General features: G+C 39.0%; 2 protein-coding genes across 2 annotated transcripts in view; both read right to left on the bottom strand.

The window, feature by feature from the left end:
- Positions 1–16,232, bottom strand: part of PMFBP1 (polyamine modulated factor 1 binding protein 1) — a 74,052-nt gene extending 57,820 nt beyond the window's left edge. Inside the window, exons 1-5 of the mRNA XM_036750071.1 lie at positions 16,212–16,232; positions 15,161–15,313; positions 6,752–6,976; positions 3,058–3,288; positions 432–596 (exon numbers count right to left, since the gene is read on the bottom strand). Of these exons, the coding sequence (XP_036605966.1) occupies positions 432–596; positions 3,058–3,288; positions 6,752–6,976; positions 15,161–15,313; positions 16,212–16,232 (795 nt within the window). The remainder of the gene's footprint in view (positions 1–431; positions 597–3,057; positions 3,289–6,751; positions 6,977–15,160; positions 15,314–16,211) is intronic.
- A 4,960-nt stretch (positions 16,233–21,192) lies between these two features.
- Positions 21,193–21,934, bottom strand: LOC118843083 (40S ribosomal protein S5-like). The gene is given in 2 exon segments (XM_036750487.1): positions 21,193–21,392; positions 21,395–21,934. Coding segments are annotated over 2 exon segments (612 nt in total). The 5' UTR covers positions 21,864–21,934; the 3' UTR covers positions 21,193–21,249.
- Positions 21,935–22,146: the final 212 nt, after the last annotated feature.

Raw genomic sequence — 22,146 nt, 5'->3', positions numbered from 1 at the left:
GACTTGGTTTGTTAACATGTAAAATGCAGGTAATAATATCCATAATATCTACCTCAAAGGGTTGTTTAGAGGATCAAAAAAGATAATATGTGTAAGGTGCTTTGTAAATTATTAAATGCTGTATATATGTCAGCTATTATTAATGAGGCCCAAAGGACACTGCAACGGTTTAGGGTAGGTATGAGTAGCAGTGACACATACCAACTTCATACACGCTGGAAGTGGTATAAGAGCTAGAAATTTATGATCAGGAAGGGAAGCAGGCCAGACATGCAGGAGGAGCAAGGGATAAAAGCATGAGAGAGTGGACCAGGGCAAATGGAAACATGCCTATTGATATTGTCTTTTTTCCTGACAGCTTCAGTTTAAATTTTTCTTTTTGTTTCTGTGAAAGTTGCTTTAGTAGAAACCTGGTCTCCCTGCCCACTTACTTTAAGATTGCTGCAAACGAGCTTATGGCGCAGCTCCTGAAGGACGTCATCCTGTTCAGAGCCATTTTGCAAAGCGTCATGCAGGCGCTTCTGGGTCTCCTTCAGCTCATAGAGTAAACATTCTGTCCTTCTTTCCTTTGACTGATTCCCCTTTCTATCATCCTCCTGGTGTTTTTAGGAGAAAAGAAAATCATATGTTGGCTTTGTAAATATATTTAGGGGGAATTGCAGAATTGTTTGAGGGCAGAACATCTAGACTTGTATTGATATCCACATATCACTCAATCAATAAGCATTTGTTAAGTGCCTGCTACATGCCAGGCTCTGTTGTGCAAAGTGCTGGGGATACAAAAAGAGGCAAAAGGCAGTCCCTGCCTTCTAAGAGCTTACAGTCTAATGGAGAAGGCAGCATGTAAACAAATATATACAAAGCAAGCTGTATGCAGGATAAATTGGGAGTAATCAACAGAGAGAAGGACTAGGGATTCAAGGGAGGAGGACAGTTCAGAGTTGAATTAGTTCACCAAAGGGTTAAGAAGGGGAGAAGAGGTGAGAGAGGCTAGTGTAGGAGAGATGGCCTGGGAGAGAATTGAGGGGTCACGGGACTGGAAGTCAAAGTGCAGGCTAGGAGTAGGGTTTTGAATGGGAAGGCAGAGGGAGAGAAAAAGCCAATAGCTTATGGTCAGACAAGGGGATTCCAGAATTCTTAAGCACAGAAGTACATCTTTTTGTGATATGCCCCTAATGTACCTAATCTCCTATTTGATTGTGAACTTCTTGAGGGCAAGGACTGTCTTTTGCCTCTCTTTGTAACCCCAGGGCTTAGCATAGTGCTTGGTACATAGCATAGATGTTTATTGATTAATTGATTGATGGTAAGTTCAAGGGTATGGCCATCATTGTGTGTGGCTGAAGTTGGGAGGAGGAGTAGCTCATGGGAGGTAAGTAGGCAGAGGAAATGAGGTTAGGATATTTGAGGGAGAATCAATATGTATATTGAAGTCCTGCAGTATGAGGGCAGGAGAGAAAAATTGTGAGCCAGGTATCATACTGATTGAGGAAGTACAGGGAGTGACCTGGGGACCCATAGATAATAGTTACCAAGATTTTGATTGGGTTGTAGCTATGAATAGCGTGAACCTCAAAGCAAAGAGAGGTTCCTGAGTGATGGAGGAGGGGAGAGAACATGGAAGTGGCGATGGGGTGCAAGGAGTATTCCAACTTCTCCTCCTTGACCAGTGAGCTGAGAATGAGTAGAGCTGTAGCCAGTACTGGAAAGGGTGGCCAGGGAGGCCGTGTCATCAGGGGGAAGGTTTCAGTAAGAGCTGGTAGATGAAAGGAGGAGGAGAGGAGAAGATTTAAGACTGAAGGTAAGTTTGTTGCTTATGGAGCAAGCATTCCAGAGGGCACAGTGGAAGGGCTGAATGGAGTTAGGTCAAAACTTTGGGGTGGGGAGATTAAGGGGGATAGGAATGAGGAATTGGGTGGTAGGGGGTGTGGAGTGAGTTTTAGATGATGATCTACAGGAGTTCAGAGTCACTAGGATGTAAAAGCTTTGACCAGATACAAAAATGTCCATCTTTGAGTGAAGGGTGTTACCAAAGATAGGCACAACAAGAGATGGGAGAAATAGATACTTTTTATGTATTGTGACCTAGCATTTCCTAGATGATTTTTTTAGATGACCTGAAATGCTCGATGAAGACTAATTTTCTGTACTCTTTGTAGGGAGGAATGATGGTTCATCCAGTGAATAATAGCAGGTTATCCAAGTCATTTGTATATCACTTTTGATTGCAGTATGTGGGTATTCCCACTTTTGCCCCCTCCGCCCCCACTGAAGTTGGCTTACCTTACTAGGTTTTACTTAGACTGATTTTAAAATTAATTTGCATTCACTATATGTATTCATATATATATGTGTATATTTATTCACTATATTTATAGTATAGTGAGGGGAAGCAGCCCAGCAGTATGGGGAAGAATATACTTTCTAAAGAGAGAATTATTTAGTGACTAATACATGGATAGACAATTAAGAATTGGCTATACCATTATCTCTACTTTACCAAATGATTGATAAATCATTACCAATTCACTACTAATGAATCTGAAGCCCAGAGAAGATAAGAGACTTTCCCAAAATGAAGGGATATTAGCTGGGGAAGTGAGAACAAGATACAGGAATTTCAGTTCTGTCTCCTGCTCACTCTGTCTGATCTGTCCATCTCTAGCCATCTGTACCCTATGTCTTGTTAAATTGCATTTGTATTGATTGGAGGACCTCACTTCTTTCTATGGGAATATGGGAGATTCAAGGTACATATTTTGGTTATTTTCTTTATTCCTTAATGGGTTAAGACAACCCTTCCTACAGTAGGGATCCTCAAAATAAGCACGTTACAGTCTCAAGGAGGAGATTTTAACTGCTTTGAGAGCACACAGCTACAGTTCAAAAGATTGTTTCAAAATTCAAGGAGAGGCCTTTTCTGATAAAAGGTTTGGTGGCTTTTTCCCCTCTGTAAGAACCACAGGGTTTGTTCAAAGCAACAACTTAAGAGCCCTGCACTGTGCTCATGACTTCCTCTGGGTTTGGTTACAGTGAGTGGTGTGGTCTATGCCTTACCTGAATGGACGTGGTTTTGACATCTCCCTCTAAGGCCTTCATCTGACATTCCAGTATTTCGAGGCTATTCACAGCTGCCTGATACTTATCCTTGTAAAGGTTTAAACTGCTTTCCAGGGAGATGATCCTATCTTTAGCCAAGGCAAGTTGTTCCTGAGATATTTGGAGCTTCTCCTGAAGCCTTATGTTGTCTTCCTTATTCTGCTCCATTGCTTCCTCATAGATTGTGACCTGTTAGTACAACACCACCAAGAGTTACCCATCTCACAGGTACATCTGATTGAGAAAGCATCTCTACATGAAGAGTTACTTACACATGTAAGTATTCAGTATTCATTGAATGAATGAATGGATAGATGAGTGAATGATAAAAGATTCCAAATAAGAATAATCGAGATCCAAAGGCCACAGAGTATGACATTTTATTGACTAAATTTCATGAGCCTCACTCCAAATGACCTTATCACCCAGCCATATGCATCCCCATTTCCTAACACAGCACCTAGAACATGGGAGCTGCTTAATGAATCTTGTTGGATGATTGATCACAGGAAAGGTATAATTAATATTATCAATTTGTATTGTCCCTCAGATTAAAAAGTTGATGGACCAGTTTTTCAGTACAACCACATTGTGACTTTGTGAGTTGGGCAGTCAAGCCAATCATAATTTTAGAAAGGTAAAGCTTTAAAACTTGGAATGCCACCCCCGAGGAAAGCTAAGATTGTCCAACAGTAAGTCTAAACTCAGAAACAAAAGTCAGAGCAGCTAAAAGTTCAAAATCATTTAATTTGGCAAAAGAGGTTAGATTGTTGTGATGGTTTTGAATTAGGAAATGGGCAGTGAAGTGACTTCAAGCTTTATTCAAAGTGTAGGAAAACTTGCTTATTGACAGGGATAGATAGTGTTTAGTGGCTAATGAATTAACAGAAAACGAAATGGAATGATGTACTACTTTGGCTGCTGTGGATTAATGATATCAATAGCCATAAAAAGGTCACCAAGCTCATACTTCCTAAATGGGCCAATGAAAGGATCAACACCAGATTATAAATACAAATAAATAAATGAACCCCAGAGTGTATTGGAAAACATCCACTGTTTTCCATATTGAGATAGTGTCTTGATAACAAATCAACATATTCTGTCCAGAAAACTCAGTATTCTGTTATCTGATTAACCTTAGCCACACTCCCTTCATGAAGTCTTTTCCAATCCCTTAGCTGTTTAGTGCACTCCCTTCCAAAATTAACTTGAATCTATTTTGTATATGTTCTCTCTCTCTCTCTCTCTCTCTCTCTCTCTCTCTCTCTCTCTCTCTCTCTCTTTCTGTGTCTCTCTCTTTCTCTCCATATATCTACATCTATATGGAGAGAGAGATATGTATAAAGATATGTATCTTTATATAGATGTATATAAAATTTATATACATTTGTACATGTATCTATATAAAGATACATATCTTTATACATATCTCTCCATATAGATGTAGATATATGGAAAGAGAGAGTATATACATGTGTATATGTGTGTGTGTATATACAGAGAGAGAGAGATGTATAAAGATATGTATAGACATGTTCTATCACCCATTTTAAATCTTGTGGTTTTATGATCCTTTAAGTGTTAAGTTGCATGAGACAGATAGATGTATAAGCACCATAGAAATTCAGAATGAGGAGAGAGATAATGTAAACTGTAGCAATTTGGGAAGACTTCATGGATGGGTCCATGCATCCAAATAATCTTGAAAAAAACTCTGATAGTCAAATTAAATCTGACAGTCTAAGCTTATTACATATGGCCATCCCTCATTTGAAATACATTTCAGGAATTATTGTGTTCAAGGTGGTCATTGTGTAAAGAGGAGAGGAGAGGAGAGGGCATTTGAAATTCAGACAGCTTTGCTCTTCCGTGCTCAGAGGAATTCAGTTTGAGGAACTTGGCAGAATGCCTAGAAGTATCTGTTTGAATCTCTCTTTAGCCTTTTACTCATTTGTACGGGTCAGGGTCACTTTATCTGAGTTAGGATATCTTGTGGGAGGCATAGTTTCTCTCAATGAAATCAACCCCTTTGAACCATTCAGGTTTAACCCAGCCTTGCAAATAGTATTCTGAAATCACTGGGCAGATAACACTTACCCTCTGGGGCTTATTTACCTCTTCTTACTGCTTACTTTTCCCATTCCTTTCTCTTCCTTTCTCTGTCTCTGGTCAGTGGTGCTTATTTTTCCCCCTTCTGATAGCTATATCTCTCAAAAATCCCTACATTTTAAGCATTATCACCACTCCAGAGGTACTGGTCAGTCAGTCAACAAACATTTATTCAGTGCTTGCTATGTGCCAAGAACTATGCAAAGAACTGGCCTTATAAAGGAAAAACAAAGTCCCTGCCCTCAAGGAGCTTGCATTCTAGTGGAGGAGATAACATATAAAAAGCTGTATGCATGCAAGAAAAATAGAGAGTAGATGAAACTCAATCTCCAAGGGAAGATACTAGCAGCAATAGGGGCCAAGAAAGGCCTCCTGTAGAAAGGGAATTTGAATTGAATCTCGACAGACACCAGGGATGCTAAAAGGGGGTAAGTAGGTGGGGAATTCTAGGCACAGAGGTACAGGAAAGCCGCAGAGTGGAGAAGATAACGGTTGTGGGCAGCAAAGAGCAGGAAAGCAGGTGTTGTTGGATTGTAGCATGTGGAGGATTCTCCCTTTCAAAGTATAAGAAGACTGGAAAGGTAGGAAGGAGCTAGGCAGGGAAGGGCTTTAAATACCAAAGAGAAGAGTTTATGTTTGACCTGGATGTAACAAGGAGATAGCTGGAGTTTATTAAGCAGTAGAGTGACCTCATTTTTAGGAAAATCATTTTGGCAGTTGAGGGAAAGACAGATTGGAGTGCGGAGAGAGTTGAAGCAAGGAGACCAATTAGAATATTGCATCCCATTCCAAATAACTACAAAATATCTGGAGATCAATCTACCAAAAAGCATGCAAAATATTTGTATAGATTCAATTATAAAGCGCTTCTTAAAGAAATAAAGAACAACTTAAATAGCGGGAGGAATATTCAGTGCTCATGGCTGGGTTGTCCCAATATAGTAAAAATGCTAATGCTACCAAGATTAATTTATATTTTAATGCTATACCAATCAAATTATCAAAAGGATTCTTTACAGAACTAAAACATTAATAAAATTCATTTTGAAAAAGAAAAGATTCTAGAATATCAAGGGAAACACTGAAAAGAGGTAGGGGCCAAAGAGGGATGGCCTTTCTAGACATCAAACTACATTATGAAGCAGTGGTCATCAAAACCATTTAGTATTCGCTAAAAAATATAGCGATAGATCAGTAGAAAGGACTAGATAAGGGAGAATCAGAAAAAATGGAACTCAATGTGGGATAAAGTAGAAAACATAAATTATTTAGGAAAGAACTCCCTATTTGATAAAATCTACTGGGAAACTGGAAAGAAGTCTGAGAGGATTTAATCTGACTTTCCTGAAGAAAGGTGGATTTGATGGCCCTTTGAGACCCAGCTCTAGTTTCTATACCGGAAAGAGGTATCTATGAAAACCCAGCCTAAAGGGAACAGAAAGCAGATGCAGCATTGGCGGGATTGCTCAGTGGGCTCACTATTTGATTTTCAGTGGGCAAGGGAGACAGAACTTCCATGCATGGCGGTGGTAGCCCATACCTCATCCTCCTTCAGCTGGCAGTGCTGGTGAAGTATTTCTAGGTCACAGGTCTGCTTATCCAGGATGGACTGATATTGTAAGAGCGAACAATAAGAAGATTGTAATTCTTCTGTGCGAATCTCCAGTTCCTGCTGAAGAGCCAGCAACTTTTCCCTTAGCTGATGGAGCTGTATCTGACGGGCCTGGTTACAGCACCCAAACTCTGCTTGCAGCTGCTGCTTGCACTGGAATTATAACAATGACAAGGATGATGATGATAACAAAAAGCAACAACAACAAGTAACAATGCTATCTTCTATTTGGACTGTGGTTTATAGTTCACAAATGAAGTTTCCTCCTATCTCTTATGTTCATATGGTGCTTTAAGGTTTACAAATTACTATCACATGCATTATCTTATTTTCATAATTGGAATAGAAAAATAGAAATTTTTTTTAAAGAAGTTGTCATTCAACACCATTCATTCATTCAACAAACATTTACTGAGCTCATTGTATGTAGCCATTTGCTAAATGTGATAGAAAATGCAAGGGAAGTAGAATACTTCAGGACTCATTATCTAATTGGGAAGATGAACCATATATTCATGAACCAAACTTATGCAGATTTCTAATGAATATTTTCTTTTCTATACAAAGATGTCACTAGACTTGCCCCAACACTAGACCGCGTTCTCTTCCCATAGAGGTGATGGATGTACGTCAATCCATCTACTTGTTCTTTTGAGGCCAATGGCATTCACTTGAAAGATTGTTGCTAGGGTTAACAGGGAGGCCTGTTCAACCTACAAAGCCCAGCTCAAATTCTACCTCCATGGAACTTTCTCTGATTAACCCAGTAGTCCTGGCCTCTGATTTTCTAGACTATTTATTGTTTGTGCTGACCACAGGGTACCCATCATATACTGCCTTAGGATTATTTGTGTATACATCTGAGCTTTCTTCTAGATTGTAAGTCCTTGTGAGAAAGGATCATATCTTATACTTTTTGTAACTTCCAAAGCTTCTAGCGCATAGTAGGTGTTCAGTATATGGGTGTATGTGTATATGTATGCATATATACATATATTTAAATGAACCGAAGCTAAGGTATCTCCCTAGGGAGTGAACCAAGAATCTTTGATCCATGAGCATAGTGACCAAATATGTTAAGCTAAACAACTGTGGTTTGGTGAACTTGGTGAATCCTATCTCTATTTCATGTCTTTCAGGGCCTGAGACTATTGATATGCCAATATTTACATGTATGTGTTAGGTGGTTAACCATGGGTAGTGCGAGTGGCTTCTTTGGATCCTTAAGGGGGTGAATAATTGGCTAGGCTGAGAGAACAAGAAAAGAGATGGTGAAAGTAAAAAAGATGAGATTCTTGCAAGATATTTTAGTTCAATATAAGCTGGTGACTGACAAGGCAAAGGGAAACATGGTGGACCCAGGTAGGCTATGGCATGTTATTATCAATGACTTAAGTATAAGAAGCTGTGAAAAAATATCATCCAGAACACCTACGATTAAGAAAGGAAGTGGGAATAAACTAAAAGAGCCCAAGTGCTGTTCTGATACCCATGAAATGTTAAAAAGACCCAGAGGACTTATGGGAGGAAATGTGCAAGAATTGCACAAGATGAGATTGTGATCTGTACTTGCGGATAAAGTGCCCACATCAGTGAACTTCTAAGTCCAATGGAATATTCTCCCCAATAGTTTTAAGGATCAGAAGTGACATAGACTTCTCAGGTAGTTGGTAAAAGGAATCTCAGCTTGGCTTAGACCCAGAAAGAGAGAAGCTGGTGGGAATGCATGAGAAATAGACTTCTTGGGCAGCTGGGGCAAGTGTACCTCAGATTGAATAAGACAGAGAGAGGGGGAGGGAGAGAGAAAAAGAGAGAGATAGGGAGGGAGAGAAGGGGGGGGGGAGAGAGAGAGAGAGAGAGAGAGAGAGAGAGAGAGAGAGAGAGAGAGAGAGAGAGAGAGACAGAGACAGAAGAGAGAGAGGAGAAAGTGAATATAGATAGTCCTAAGAGTTAGGCTACTGGATATAAAGACATCAGCAGAAACTGTACTTGGAGTCAGTGAATGCTGGCTGCATCAGGTCTGTATACCAACCTGGTTTGAGTTTGGGACCTTATATAACCTCATTGCTTTTGGCAAAGTGGTAGTTACTCTACTCAAGAAGAATGGCCTGAGAATATGAGGCAGTTCTGACAACTTACCTCTATCTGAGGAGGGGTACACTACTAGGACTTTACCCCAAAGAAATAAAAGAGGAAAAGGACCCATGTATAAAAAATGTTTATAGTAGCTCTTTTCATAGTGGCCCCAACCTAGGGAATAGCTGAACAAATTATGGTAATACACCAACCACAATTCCAGGAGACTGATAATAATGATGCATGCTATCCATCTTTTCCAGAGAGGTGATGGACTCAAGCTGCAGAATGAGACATATTTCCCATGGCCAATGTGGAGTTTGTTTTGTTTGACTCTGCATGTTTGTTAGAAGGGTTTTCTTTTTCTGAGGTGGGAGGGAGAAAAAATAAATGCTTATTAGCTGGGGGGAGGGAGAAGAAACAACTAGAGGAGGGGTACAAGGGATAAAGAAAGCAAAGGGCCATGGGATTCATCTAAGACCACTGTGACAAGAAATAGCCACATGTCTTCAGGAGGTAGCAAAGATGGCAGAGAACCTGCTGTGTTAACACACCAGCCACAGCCCTGGTAACAGAGTATGGGCTTATGGATACTTAAATGCTGGTAAACTGTAAAGTAAGGGAGAGATGATCAAATGAAGTAAAGACTCATCAGTAATATCCTCTTGTTGCAAACATTACTAACAAACAAAATGCCTTTGTGTATCTTATTCCTTTTAGATTACCTTTCTTTCAGAGGTTGACTCAGAGAGGACTCATCTTCAAAATGATAAAACCTTGCATCATTAGGAAATAGGAAGCATAGAGGTGACCCCAACAGTGCTGAACTGGATTGGATTTTGCTGAGTTGCTATGTCACTTGGACACACTTTACCTGATGAGAAACTAACACTGGGCGCCATGTTAGTTATCTCTCCTGATCTTTTTCCTTCCCTTCTCCTCATTGCATAGGTGTGATTTTTCTCATTATTCAGAAAAATGATGGAAGAAACTTTTAAAATTTTGTTTCATTTTTGCAAAAAAGCTACCTCCTCCATAAACCCTAAACCTACACGTGTTCATATCCTAAATGAGGTTTGGAAATTTCCTGACGGCAGAATCAAGTGCTATAAATAGTGACAACCCTTAATATTTACTGAGTGCAAAAAACTCATGATTTTCTTAGCATGGAGATAATATTGAAAGCCTCCAGTTTTCTACTAGATTGGTATAACGCGGCGTCTTAGACAGCTATAAAAGTGCAAAGAACTCTATAAACCAGCCAGTTGGGCAGAATAAGTCTATTCTTCCCTAGTATCAGAGAGCAGAGGTGTATTTTATACCATCTCACTTGTTATAGAGACATCCTGAGACTATTTCTGTCTGCTGAAAAGCCACTGTAGTGTTTGTCTCCAGAGTCACCACATGAAACGTTTTCTTGGATAGTTTTATATTCTTTCGGCTGGAACAGAGCAGCCTTTAACAGAGTAATAAGGAGAAGACAAGAGAAGGGCATTTCACATTCAGACACCATTGACATTCAGGAGACTTGGAGGAATGCCTGGATGTATTTGAATCCTTTTAAATTTCCACTTATTTATTCTCATGTGTTCAAAAGGTTTTTATTTTCCTTAATTCAAAGTGAATAGAAAATGGGCTGCTAAAGAATTGTTTCTATTTAATTTGCATATGAGTCAAAGAAAAGTATAATTGAAGGCATCATTGCATTTCCTGTTACCCTTTTGTTGTTGAAACGTTTTTCTTTCCATACAAAGAGGATATGAATATTTTATGAGTTTCTATTTTGACCTCCAGATGGAGATCTGGAGAAATCAAGCAAGTTGGACGTAATTTAATAATTAATAATCACTAAACTTGATTAGTGATTAGAATAAAAATCACAGAATCACAGAGCTAGGCCACATTTCCAGAGGTCATCTGGTCCAGAACTGGTCTGAGGCAGGACTTACATCCAACTCTAAGCCATGACTTCGTACAGGAACTGGTTCCTATGTCTTAGTCAACCTTGTTGTCCGCTGATACCCTGATGGATTAGCTTAGTTGGTTCTAAATGGCTCTTCCTTCCCCTTTACCTTGGTGGTCTATCATTTGATTATGAAAAGAAATTAATTGGTCTGGCATAATTTGCCTTTTGAGGAGCCATACTGGCTGTTATCCCAACAGTTTATGCTTTTCAGGATGATGTTAATTGATTCGTGATTAGTTCTAGTGGCTTCCTGGTTATCCAAGTTAACTATTCCCATAATTACCAGAAGTGTCCTTTCTGACCTTTTTAAAAAAAAAACCTGAAAATATCATTTGTACTTTTTTAGTCTTTGGAGACTTGCTCATTCTCTTCCTTTTCAAGTTCTCAGAAATCCCAGCAGTTCCATGAGAACACCTGCCAGTTCCTTCAGTGTTCTTCTGTGTCTGTCTGTCATTAGGTCCTTCTGATTTGCTTACGTCTAACTTTTAAAAAGACTCTCCAACCATCCTTCCTGCTGTTTCTTCACAGGGAGTAATCGTTCTGGTTATTTGATCACAGATTTGTTTGTTGAAGACAGAAGTAAAAAAAAAATCCTACCACCTTTTCGCAGACATTGTTATCAATTTTCCTTCCTTATGTAAGTGTGTGACATTTTCCTTGTAGTTCTTGTTTTGCCTCCTAACACTAAATAATGTTTATCTGTTACCTTATGTGTTTCTTGCAAGGTATATCTTCTGCCCTTTATGGTGAAGCTTATCTTCATGCCTGTATACAGAACTGTTTTTTTTTTTATAAAGCATCCCTGGATTACTTTTGGCTCTTTAGATTTTCTTCTTACAAACACTTTAAATGTCGTTGAGTTTCATTTTCTTAGTTTGCTGAATTTTCTCTTTCCGTCCCCAAGTATTACAAATGATATCAATTTGTCATCATCTCCGCTAAGATCTAATTCTCTCTTTTAGTCCTTAATGAATTTCTGCTTTTGTAAGAAGAAACAAATCCAGAAGGGCATCTGTTCTACCTAGTTTACTCTTCTAAATTTCATGCTGATATCCTGTCTTCAAGACAAGTGGAGTGACAATATGTAGCCTCCTACATCCTTTCTTTTTCTAGTGGAAATCTGAGTAAAGAGCCTCCTGTCATCATCAGACCCAAAGATGTTCTAGGAAATTCTATGAAGAGATCTTCTTGCACCTTGTCTATCTATCTCCTTTATTATCAAGTAGATCACAGAATTACAGAGTTGGAAGGTACCTTCTGTGCCATCTAGGTCAACCCCTACCTGACGTATATGTAGCTTGTGGACAAGGGAAGAAGATGAGCTGTCAGGTTAGCAAAACAAATAATGGATGTTCATTGAAAGCAAAATTCAAAACCATTTATTTACTTTAAAAATCCAGTCGACAGCCCAAAGTTTTCATCTCTAGCTGCTTCTTCTTAATCTTTATTTTACTCTTTCAACTTAACTCAGAGGCGCTATTGATTTCTGAGTTTTGGATATATGGGGCTATAGTGCTTCCCTGTCCCACTTCTTACCCTTTTGGAATGAGTTCTACTCTTTTAGTCAAACACCATTCCATTAGGGCTCAGTTTTCCATTGAAGACATTGTGAGCTCGAGGTAAAACTTTTAGTTTCTCCTGTTTGTTTCCCCTGAAATTTGCACTTGTCTCTCAAGCTCTTTAAGTCCTAATGTCAGATAATTTTGTCTTCTGCCTCTTGCTTCTGAGCTAACCTCATTAGTCTTTCCCAAGTTTAGTTTTCCAGCAGAGAGAGCAGATCTATAGGAAAGTACTTGGTCAGATGTGGTTGTGGCTTTCAGAATGGAGGCCGGTCAGTGGAGGTCTGTGCTCCCCAAATAAGCAGATGGGTAAAAAAAGAAAGGTGGCTGTGGCAGTTGGCATGATCACATATCTGTAGAAGATGACAGGATGAATACACGTCTATATCTAACTATTTGTGCTTACATGGGGAAGCAATTTAAATTCTGCTGTAAGTGCCGGAAAGTACCAGGAACACTTTGAGTGTGGTTTCATGCTGTTGGATCATCTTCCCAGCAATTAGAAAAAGGGAAATGCCGGGTGTATGGACAGAGAGCTGCAGGGGCTCTTCGTCACATGACTCTCCTGTCTCAGAAGAGAATTGCTTAATAAGTAAAACTTGCTGCAGCAATATGAAAATCTCTCCCTACATCTGGCAGAGGAATCTAGATATAATTGTGGAGCCGAGGGTAATATTAATAGAAAAGGAAATTAAGTTCGTATCCTTTCTCAGACGCTTTTAGGAAAACTGAAGGGTTTCTCCTATAACTGGTACTCCCTGGGAAAAGGGGTAGAAATGCTTGAAGTAGAAATGTTTGTGTTAGCAGGATTTTCAGAGCATTGCAGACCAGCAATTTTTCATCTCTTCATTGAGGTGGCAAGTGCCGTGGCCTGTCTAACAAATACAATTAAAGAAGACCAGAAACTTTATGACAACTCTAATGGGCCCAGTTGTTGATAAGATGGCAAACCAGAGGGTAACTTTAAGATTCAGCCATGGGTCCATGTGATCAATATCCCTTCCAAGTTTACCAACAATTTGAAGCCAAAGTTATGAAGGTAAATAAGGAATTTGGGTAAAACTGAACCTTGGAGACACAATCAATGCATGAATTTGTCTTGATTATGTCTATTTATCATAAAGGCTTTGCTTTTCTTTGCTCATCTGTTCCCAGTGGGGATAGATGGGAGGGTAAGAGAGGCTAGGGATAGGGTAGCAAAAAAAAAGATGAAAAAGAAAAGAAGTTATCGGGATTTAAAAAAATAGTATAGTGAAGAGAACAGAAAGAAGTACAAACAGAACAGCTTTGAAAGCTATGAGTTGAATTTATTATATACATAAAAAAGCAAGCTGTACATAACAGATATACAGATTCATGTACAACCTTCTTTTTGTGTGTATCTCCTATATATACATGTCTATTTATCTATCCCTAAACCTAACCCTAACGCTAAATTCACACCCTAACCTTAATCCTAACACTATGTATATATGTATCTCTTTCATATATATCACACACACACATATGTGTGTGTGTGTGTGTGTGTGTGTGTGTGTGTGTGTGTGTATGCCAGGCTTTTTTGGTGTTTATTGCTGTTTTTTAATTGTTTTTAGTCTTGTATGACTTTTGTGACATCCTTTTGGGGTTTTCTTGGCAGAGATACTGGAGTGGTTTGCCATTTCCCTCTCCAGCTCATTTTACAGATGAGGAAACTGAGGCAAACAGGGTTAAGTGACTTGCCCAGGGTCACACAGCCAGTAAGTGTTTGAAAATAGGTTTGAACTTAGGTCTTCCTGACTCTAGGCCTGACACTCTATCCACTGTACCACCTAGCTGCCAAAAAATAAGGAAACTTTAAAAAATCCTGAACTGTGAAGAGGTGAAATACTGTCCTCAACGTTCCCCAAAAGAATTAGTTTGGTACCTGGTTCCCCCAACTGTGCTTGTATAAATTTGAAGACTGTCTGATGGCCTTTTAAAATATTGGCCCAGATTTTCCGAAGAGATAGGGATTCTCAGCCTGCAATAAAATCACCTAGACTGACTGATGCATTGCCTGGACATTAAAAGCAGCTCAGAGTAAAAGGTACTTGCAATGATGATCAGATCAGGCCTTCGAAGACTATAGTGTGCTAATGGTAAAAGAGACTGGCTCTGCTCAGGGGGGAGAGTTTTTATTTTTGTGGCTTGTTTAGAAGATTTGTGAAGAACCTTTTGGATGAAATAGACTACATATTAGGCAGAAGGACTGCAGGTTTTTGAAATACTGTAGAAACAGCCCATGGGAAGGTCTGGACAAGAAAGCAGTTAGACCTCCGTAGTTCTAGATGTATTTGATCTAGGAGGTGGACAGTGAAATATTAAGTTGAAAATTCCTGAGGGTAAGAACTCTGTACTTTTTCACTTTTGTGTTCCCAGAATTTGGCATGGAGCTTTGCACAGTGTGCGTGCGTGTGCGTGTGCGTGTGCGTGTGTGTGTGTGTGTGTGTGTGTGTGTATGTGTGTGTGTGTGTATGTGTATGTGTGTCTATACATATACGTATTAGGTACATATACACATACATACACACATATACTTACTATATATACACACATACATATATGTTTACATATATATTTATATACATACACATATATGTATTAGAACAGGGATAGTATTTCCTATTTCTTTTGTAATTTCTCAGTGTATGTTCTGCACACAAAAAATACCCAGGAAGTGTATTTGACCTCCCCCATGATGGCTGATGCTCTTACCAGGCTGATGCTGCTTTCCATCTCATGAATGGAGAGCTCCTCTACTTCCAAGGTCCTTCCTTGTTGCCTGCACATTTCATGTAGACTTTGTATGTCATTTTGCAGAGTCCACAACTTACTGTTCAGGCTGCTCATCAATCTGTTTCTCTCCAACTAAGTGGGCAGAAGACAAAAAGAAAACATTGGGGATAAATTGTTAAGAAAATGCCTCATTGGTTTTGCTTAGTCGGAGTGGGTGGGGAGGCAAGGGAGATGAGGAGGGCAATGTTTTTCCATCAGAGAGTCAGAGAGTCTCAGAAATGGAAGGAATCTCAGAAACCACAAAAATCTAGGTCTGTCAGGGCAGGAGTCCTCTCTATAATCCCAACAAAAAGTCACCCAACCAAATTCCAGTGAAGAGAAACACAACACATCCCAAGGCAACCCATTCTAGTTCTGGAAAGTTCATATTTTCTCCTTGCATTGAGCCTAAAGCTATCTCCTTTCCTTCAGTTGTCTCCTTTCCTTCTTCCCCTACTTCCACCTAAGTTTTCTCTTCTTCAGGCTAAATATTCTCAGTTCCTTCAACTGATGCTAAAATGGCATAACCTTGAGACTTCACCATCTTAATGATCTTTCCCTGGAAGCTCTCCAGTATATCTTTCTTAAAACAACGTGGTCAGAACTGAAAACAATATTTTAGGAATATCCTCATCAGGGAAGAGAATAGCAGGTCTATAATAATAATAATAATAATAATAATAATAATAATAATGATAACTGCATTTCCATAGCATTTATATGTGTGATCTCATTTGAATTTTACAACAACCCTTTGAGTTAGGTACTCTGGGTATTACCATTACCAATTTACAGATGCAGAAACTGAGACTTTGAAGAGGTAAGTAATTTATAATGGCCACCTATCTGGTAATCACTAAAGATGGGTTTTGAGTTGTGGTGCCTTCTGACTGAAAGTCTAGCGCTCTTTTTCCTATTTCATTTGCTTCTTTTACCCTTCCCAGAAATTGTCTCTTTAAATGAAGCCCAAGATTGCACTATTTTTAGCTACCATATTACATCGTTCACTCATATTGAAAGGGATATTCACTAAAACCTTTAGACTTTTTTTCATATGAATTGAGACCTAGCCATAACTCTTCCATCTTAAGACTTGTGAAGTTGATTTTTTTGAACTCCGGGGTAGGATTTTGCCTTAATCTCTATTAAACTATTAAACCTAATAGCCCAATGTTCTAGCCTCTCAGGATGTTTTGGGATCTAGAATTTGTCACGTATCATGTTAGGTATCTCTCAGCCTTGAGTCATATAATGTAATTGACAAGGTCATCCATCTAGCCCTTTATTCAAATCACCGATTTGGCACACACAGGTCAAATGCCCTAGCATACTCCAATAGATATCTCATTTCAAGTTGACATTGAATCTTCTTTTTTTTTCTTTTGTGCATGTAGGTATTCTACTCTTACCTTTACAATGGGCTAGCCCATACCTCTCCAACTCATCTGCAAGAGTAGCACATGAGATTCTGTCAATTTTTTAATGAAATCTAGGTAGATTGTATCTTAATATTTTCCTGACCTACCAAGCAATCTAGCAACTCTGTCAAAAAAAGGAAATGTCTGGCATGATTTGTTTTTGATGTAACCAAGCCATGCTTTTAATCATACATTAGAAAACCAATGAAGCCAAAATTGGAAGAATAGGAAAAGGGGAAAAATGTTTGCAGCAGGTTTCTCTGATAAATGTCTCATTTCTCAAATATATAGAGAACTGAAGGAAATTTATAAAAGTAGGAGCCATTTCCCATTTGATAAATGGCCAAAAGACATGAACAAACAATTTTCAGAGGAAGAAATCAAAACTAACAATAGTTCCATGAAAAGATGCTTTAAATAAGTAATAATTTAGAGAAATATAAATTAAAATAATTCTTATATACCACCTCATACTCATCAGAGATGATAGAAATGGAAAATGACAAATGCTGGAGGTGATGTGGGAAAATAGGTACATTAGTGCATTGTTAGGAGAGTTGTGAACTGGTCTATCTATTCTGGAAAACAATTTGGAATTACACCCAAAGGGCTGCATACCCTTTGACCCAACAATGTTGCTACCAGGTCTATACTCCAAGGAGATCAAAGGAAGAGGAAAAGGATTCATATTTAGGAAAATATTTATAGTGGTGCTCTTTATGTTGGCAAAGAATTGGGAACTGAGGGGATGACCATCAGTTGGGGGAATGGCTGAACAGTTACAATGTATGAATGTGCTAGAATATTATTGTGCAATAAGAAATGATGAGCAGGATGGTTTCAGAAAAGCATGGGAAAACATACAACTGATACAAAATGAAGTGAGCAGAACCAAGAGAACAACCTATACAGTAACAGCAATTTGTAAAGATAATCAACTGTGAAAGATTTAGTAACTCTGATCAATACAATGTTCCACCAGAAGTCCAAAGGGCTCTCCTGATGCAAAATGTTTTCTACTTTGTGATAGAGGACTGATGGGCTCAGAGTGCAGATTGAAGCTTTTTTCTCCTTTATCTTGTTTTTTTAAAAATATGGCTAATGCAGAAATATGTTTTGTATGACTTCATATGTATAGAATTTCTTGCCTTCTCAATGGAAGGAGAGAGAAAATTTGCAACTGAAAATAAAAAATAAAATTTTTAAAAAGTGGAATTTTGTCAGGAAGGGAAGTCAAGGTCACTAGTCTAGAGTTTGCAGATTTCATTCTCATCAAGTGAAAAAGCATTTATTAAGTGCTTCCTATGTGCAAGGCACTGTGCTAAGCACTGGGTTGGGGATAAAAACACGAAAAAACAGACTCTGTTGTCAAGGACCTCACAATTTTATGGGATAGGCAATATGCAAACAACTATGCACAAAATATACACAGGAGAAATTGGAGATACTATGTGCATCAGGCATTGTGACTTAAAGTAAGCCAGGCAAGCCAGGAGGTCTAGGTGAGGAAAAAGGGCAATCCAGGCATTGGGGACAGCCAGTGACAATACATGGAATTGCGAGAGAGAATGTCTTGTGTGTGAGGAACAGGAAGAAGGCCAACATAGCTGGATCATAATGTGTGGAGAGGAGTAAAAGGCAAGAAGATTGGAAAGGTAAAAAGGAGGCAGACTAATGAAGGGCTTTAAAAGACAAAAAGGGTGTTATATTTAATTCTGGAGGTAAGTGGAGTCACTGGGTATTGAATAGGGAAGGGATATGATCAGACTTGAAATTAAGGAAGATCACTCTTATCACTTAGTAGAGAATGGACTGGAGAAGTGTGAAACTTGAGACAAGGAGACCAACCAATAGTCTTAGGTGTGAGGAGACAATGGCCTGCATCAGGGTTGTAACAGTGTCAGAGGAGAAAAGGAGGCTACACAAGAGATGTTTTGAAGGAAGAATGGACAGGACTTGGCCATAGATTCAATATGGTGGGGAGGCAAAGACGACCCTAGACCTGGATGACTGGGAGGATGGTGCTTCTGTAAAGTAACTTGTTGGTTGTTTGAATGGTAGAACACGAAATCCATAAATTAATTTAGGTAGTATCAATGTTTAATTACATTGTTGTGATCCAACTGTGAACAAAGAATGTTGCTTATTGGTCCTTCTTTATTCCTATAAAGAATATTTTTATAACTTCCTGATATTTTTTTTGCACTTTGTTGTTATTCTGAAAGTACTATCTCTTTTTTTAAGTACTTTTCTCTTTATGTAATTTTCTCTTCATTCTTGTTAGCAATGTGCAGAAATGCTAATGGTTTTTGTGGTCTTATTTTGTATACTGTTTCTTTCCTGAAGCTATTAATGATTTTGATTAATTTATTCATTGATTCTTTGGAGTTTCCTAAGTAAACTACCATATCATCTGAGAAGAGGGATAATTTTGTCTCCTCTTTGTTGATGCTCATACCTTTAATTTTTACCTGTCTATTGCTATTGTATCATTTTTGGACCATGTAAAACAGTAATAAAGAGGAGAAACATCATTGCTCCATTTCTGTACTTATTTGGAAAACTAGTATTTTTTCATTACAAATAAGGATAAGTGTTAGTTTCATATGCATACATACACACATACACACATATATATATTCTTTTGACCGTTATCACCTTAGATGCTTATGCCTTTTAGGGTTTTTTATATAAATGGATGCTACATTTTTTAAGGGCTTTTTTTGTGTGTTTTCCATGTATTGATATAGCCATAGTTTTTTTTTCTAGGCTTAATTATGCTAATTATTCTCCTAATGTGGAGCCATCCCTTCTGGAATGAACCACAATATTGGAAGCTCATATTGAATTTTTTGGAAAATATCTTTTTTAAGCGAAGATTTCATTTAATTTTTGAATCAATATTTATTAGTGAAATTGGCCCATAGTTCTCTTCTCTGCTTTATTCCTCCATGTTTTAGATATTATAATCACATTAGTTCCATAAAAGGAGTCTAGAAGAACTTCTTATTTCTCTATTACTGAAAAAAACTTGTGTAGCTAAAATGTTAGTGGATTTTTGAACATTTGATAGAATTGAATTATAAATCCATTTAGACCAAGGTTCTATCCTTCAGTGTTTCATTTATGGTTTTTTCAGTTTCTCTTTCTAAGACTGGATGATTTAAGATTTCCATTTTAGTTTAGATATTTAGATTTTTGAAGAAACTCATAAATTTCCTTTGAGTTTCTTTAAAATACTAGTAATACATTTTGTTCTTATATTATAGTCCTTTCTGGACATACCTTTGACCACCAAAAAAAAGATTTAATTCTTTCCTTGCAACAAAGAACAATTTTTAAAAATGCCTAATGAAATTCCATGTCTGATAATGTATAAAGAATCCTGCCCTAAGTAGTCCTTTGCCTCACTCCTAAAAGGTGTGAATTTCCTTTGACTTTGGCTGGTATGTAATTTGGAATAGTAGTTCCTGATAATTCACCTTATTTCCTATCTGTTCGTTGTGAATTCACTTTGCTTGTTTTTTGATTTTGCTAATTTCATTTTCCTCTTTTTTAAGGTGTTAGCTAATGGTTTATTGATTTTGTTAGTCTTTTCAAAAAGACATCTCTTAGTCTTGTTTATCAGTTCCATGGTCTTTTCATTTCTGCCATTTAAAAAATCTCTCCTCTAATTTTCAAGATCTCTTACTTCGAGCTTATTTTGAAGTTGTTAATTTATATACTAGTTTTTAAAAAGAATATGCTGCATTCATAAGTTCATTTTCTGTTTTGCAGTGACCGTATTTCCCCATGTATAAGATGCACCTTAATTTTGGGGCCCGAAATTTGAAAAGAAATGTATTACATAAAGTTATTGAACTCAAGTTTTATTCATCTGCTCATAGGTTTTAGGCATCTTTTGGGCAAGTCTGGTGTGTGTACACATGCTTAGTCTATTCTGTTTCATGAACCTGAAGCACCAATTGTGTCCTCCTTTGAAATCAGTAATTTCTTTTTCATCAGCAGTTCTTCTTGCCTCATGCTGAACCATCTTTGTGGACATAGGTATTCCAGTTGCCCTTTGCTCTTCAATCCATATCTTCAATTCCCTCTCTAAATCAGGCCATTTTGCTGACTTGCCTCTCATGGCTTTCTTCTGCTGTGGCGTTTTCAGTAGGGTTTCTTCTTCCCGTAGCCAGTCTCGGATTGTTTTCTCAGTTGGAGGAGGACCAAGCGCATGTTCAGCAGCATGATTTCCATTCACTTTTGCAAACTGGATCACTTTTAACTTGAATTCAGCACTGTATGAAAAACTTTTCTGAGCCATTTCTGGGCAGAACGTGACAAAACGTAACCTAATATACTGGTAACAAATGCGAAACAATGAGCGCAAAGACTACAAGCGCCAAAAAGCAGGAAATGCAAATAAAAAATATCTACAACCACTATATAAGACGCACCCAGTTTTTAGGCCCCAAATTTTTTGGAAAAGGGTGCCTCTTATACGTGGGGAAATATGGTATTTCTGCCTTTCTACATTTATTTATTTATTTATTTATTTATTTTTACAGGGACCCTGCCCCCAGGACAGGGGCAGGGGGCATTTATTATTGACAGAGGCTGCTGGGATCAGCGGTTCGATTTAGCCACACGTTCCAGCTCATCCTTCTTCTTGCTGGCGTAGGAGTTTGAAGAGCTCTTGGCAGCATTGATGAGCTCATCAGCCAGACCCTCGGCGATGGTCTTGATGTTGCGGAAGGCTGCTTCTCGGGCCCCGTGCAGAGCAGCCAGATGGCCTGGTTGACTCGCCGGAGGGGAGACACGTCCACGGCCTGGCGTCTCACAGTCCCTGCCCGTCCAATTCTGGTGGAGTCCTCACGGGGACCACTGTTGATGATGGCATTCACAAGAACCTGCAGCGGGTTCTCTCCGGTGAGCAGGTGGATGATCTCAAAGGCATGCTTGACGATGCGCACAGTCATGAGCTTCTTGCCGTTGTTCCGGCCGTGCATCATCATGGAGTTGGTGAGGCGCTCCACAATGGGGCACTGGGCCTTGCGAAAGCGCTTGGCTGCGTAGCGCCCCGCGCTGTGGGGCAGGTACTTGGCATACTTCTCCTTCACCGCAATGTAACCCTGCAGGGAGATGTCATTGATCTGCACGTCGTCCGTGCTCCACTTGCCAAACAGCTTGATGTCAGGGGTCTCAGCCACAGCTGGCGCCGCTGTCTCCCACTCAGTCATGGCGCTCGGTTCTCGGTCGGCTCTGGGGGCCGGGGAAGGTCTCTGGACGCCGGGCACGGGGGCTCAGAGTCACGGCCACGTTTGCTCCACGCGCCTCGCTCAGGCGCCGGAACAGGAAAGAGCCTTTCTACATTTATTAATGTTTTCATTATGCTTGTGTGAACTTGGGAATATTACTTAACTCTCTGGCTCTCAGTTTCCTCATCTATAAAATGAGGGGGTTCTAAAGTCACTTCCAGCTCCAATTCAATGACCTATGATTTGTAATTAGGTGACACAGTGG

The sequence above is a fragment of the Trichosurus vulpecula genome, chromosome 3 (genome assembly GCF_011100635.1).
Source record: "Trichosurus vulpecula isolate mTriVul1 chromosome 3, mTriVul1.pri, whole genome shotgun sequence".
In the NCBI taxonomy this organism is placed as follows: domain Eukaryota; kingdom Metazoa; phylum Chordata; class Mammalia; order Diprotodontia; family Phalangeridae; genus Trichosurus; species Trichosurus vulpecula.
Note: the sequence above shows the minus strand (reverse complement) of the source record. Positions and strands in the feature narration are given on the sequence as shown.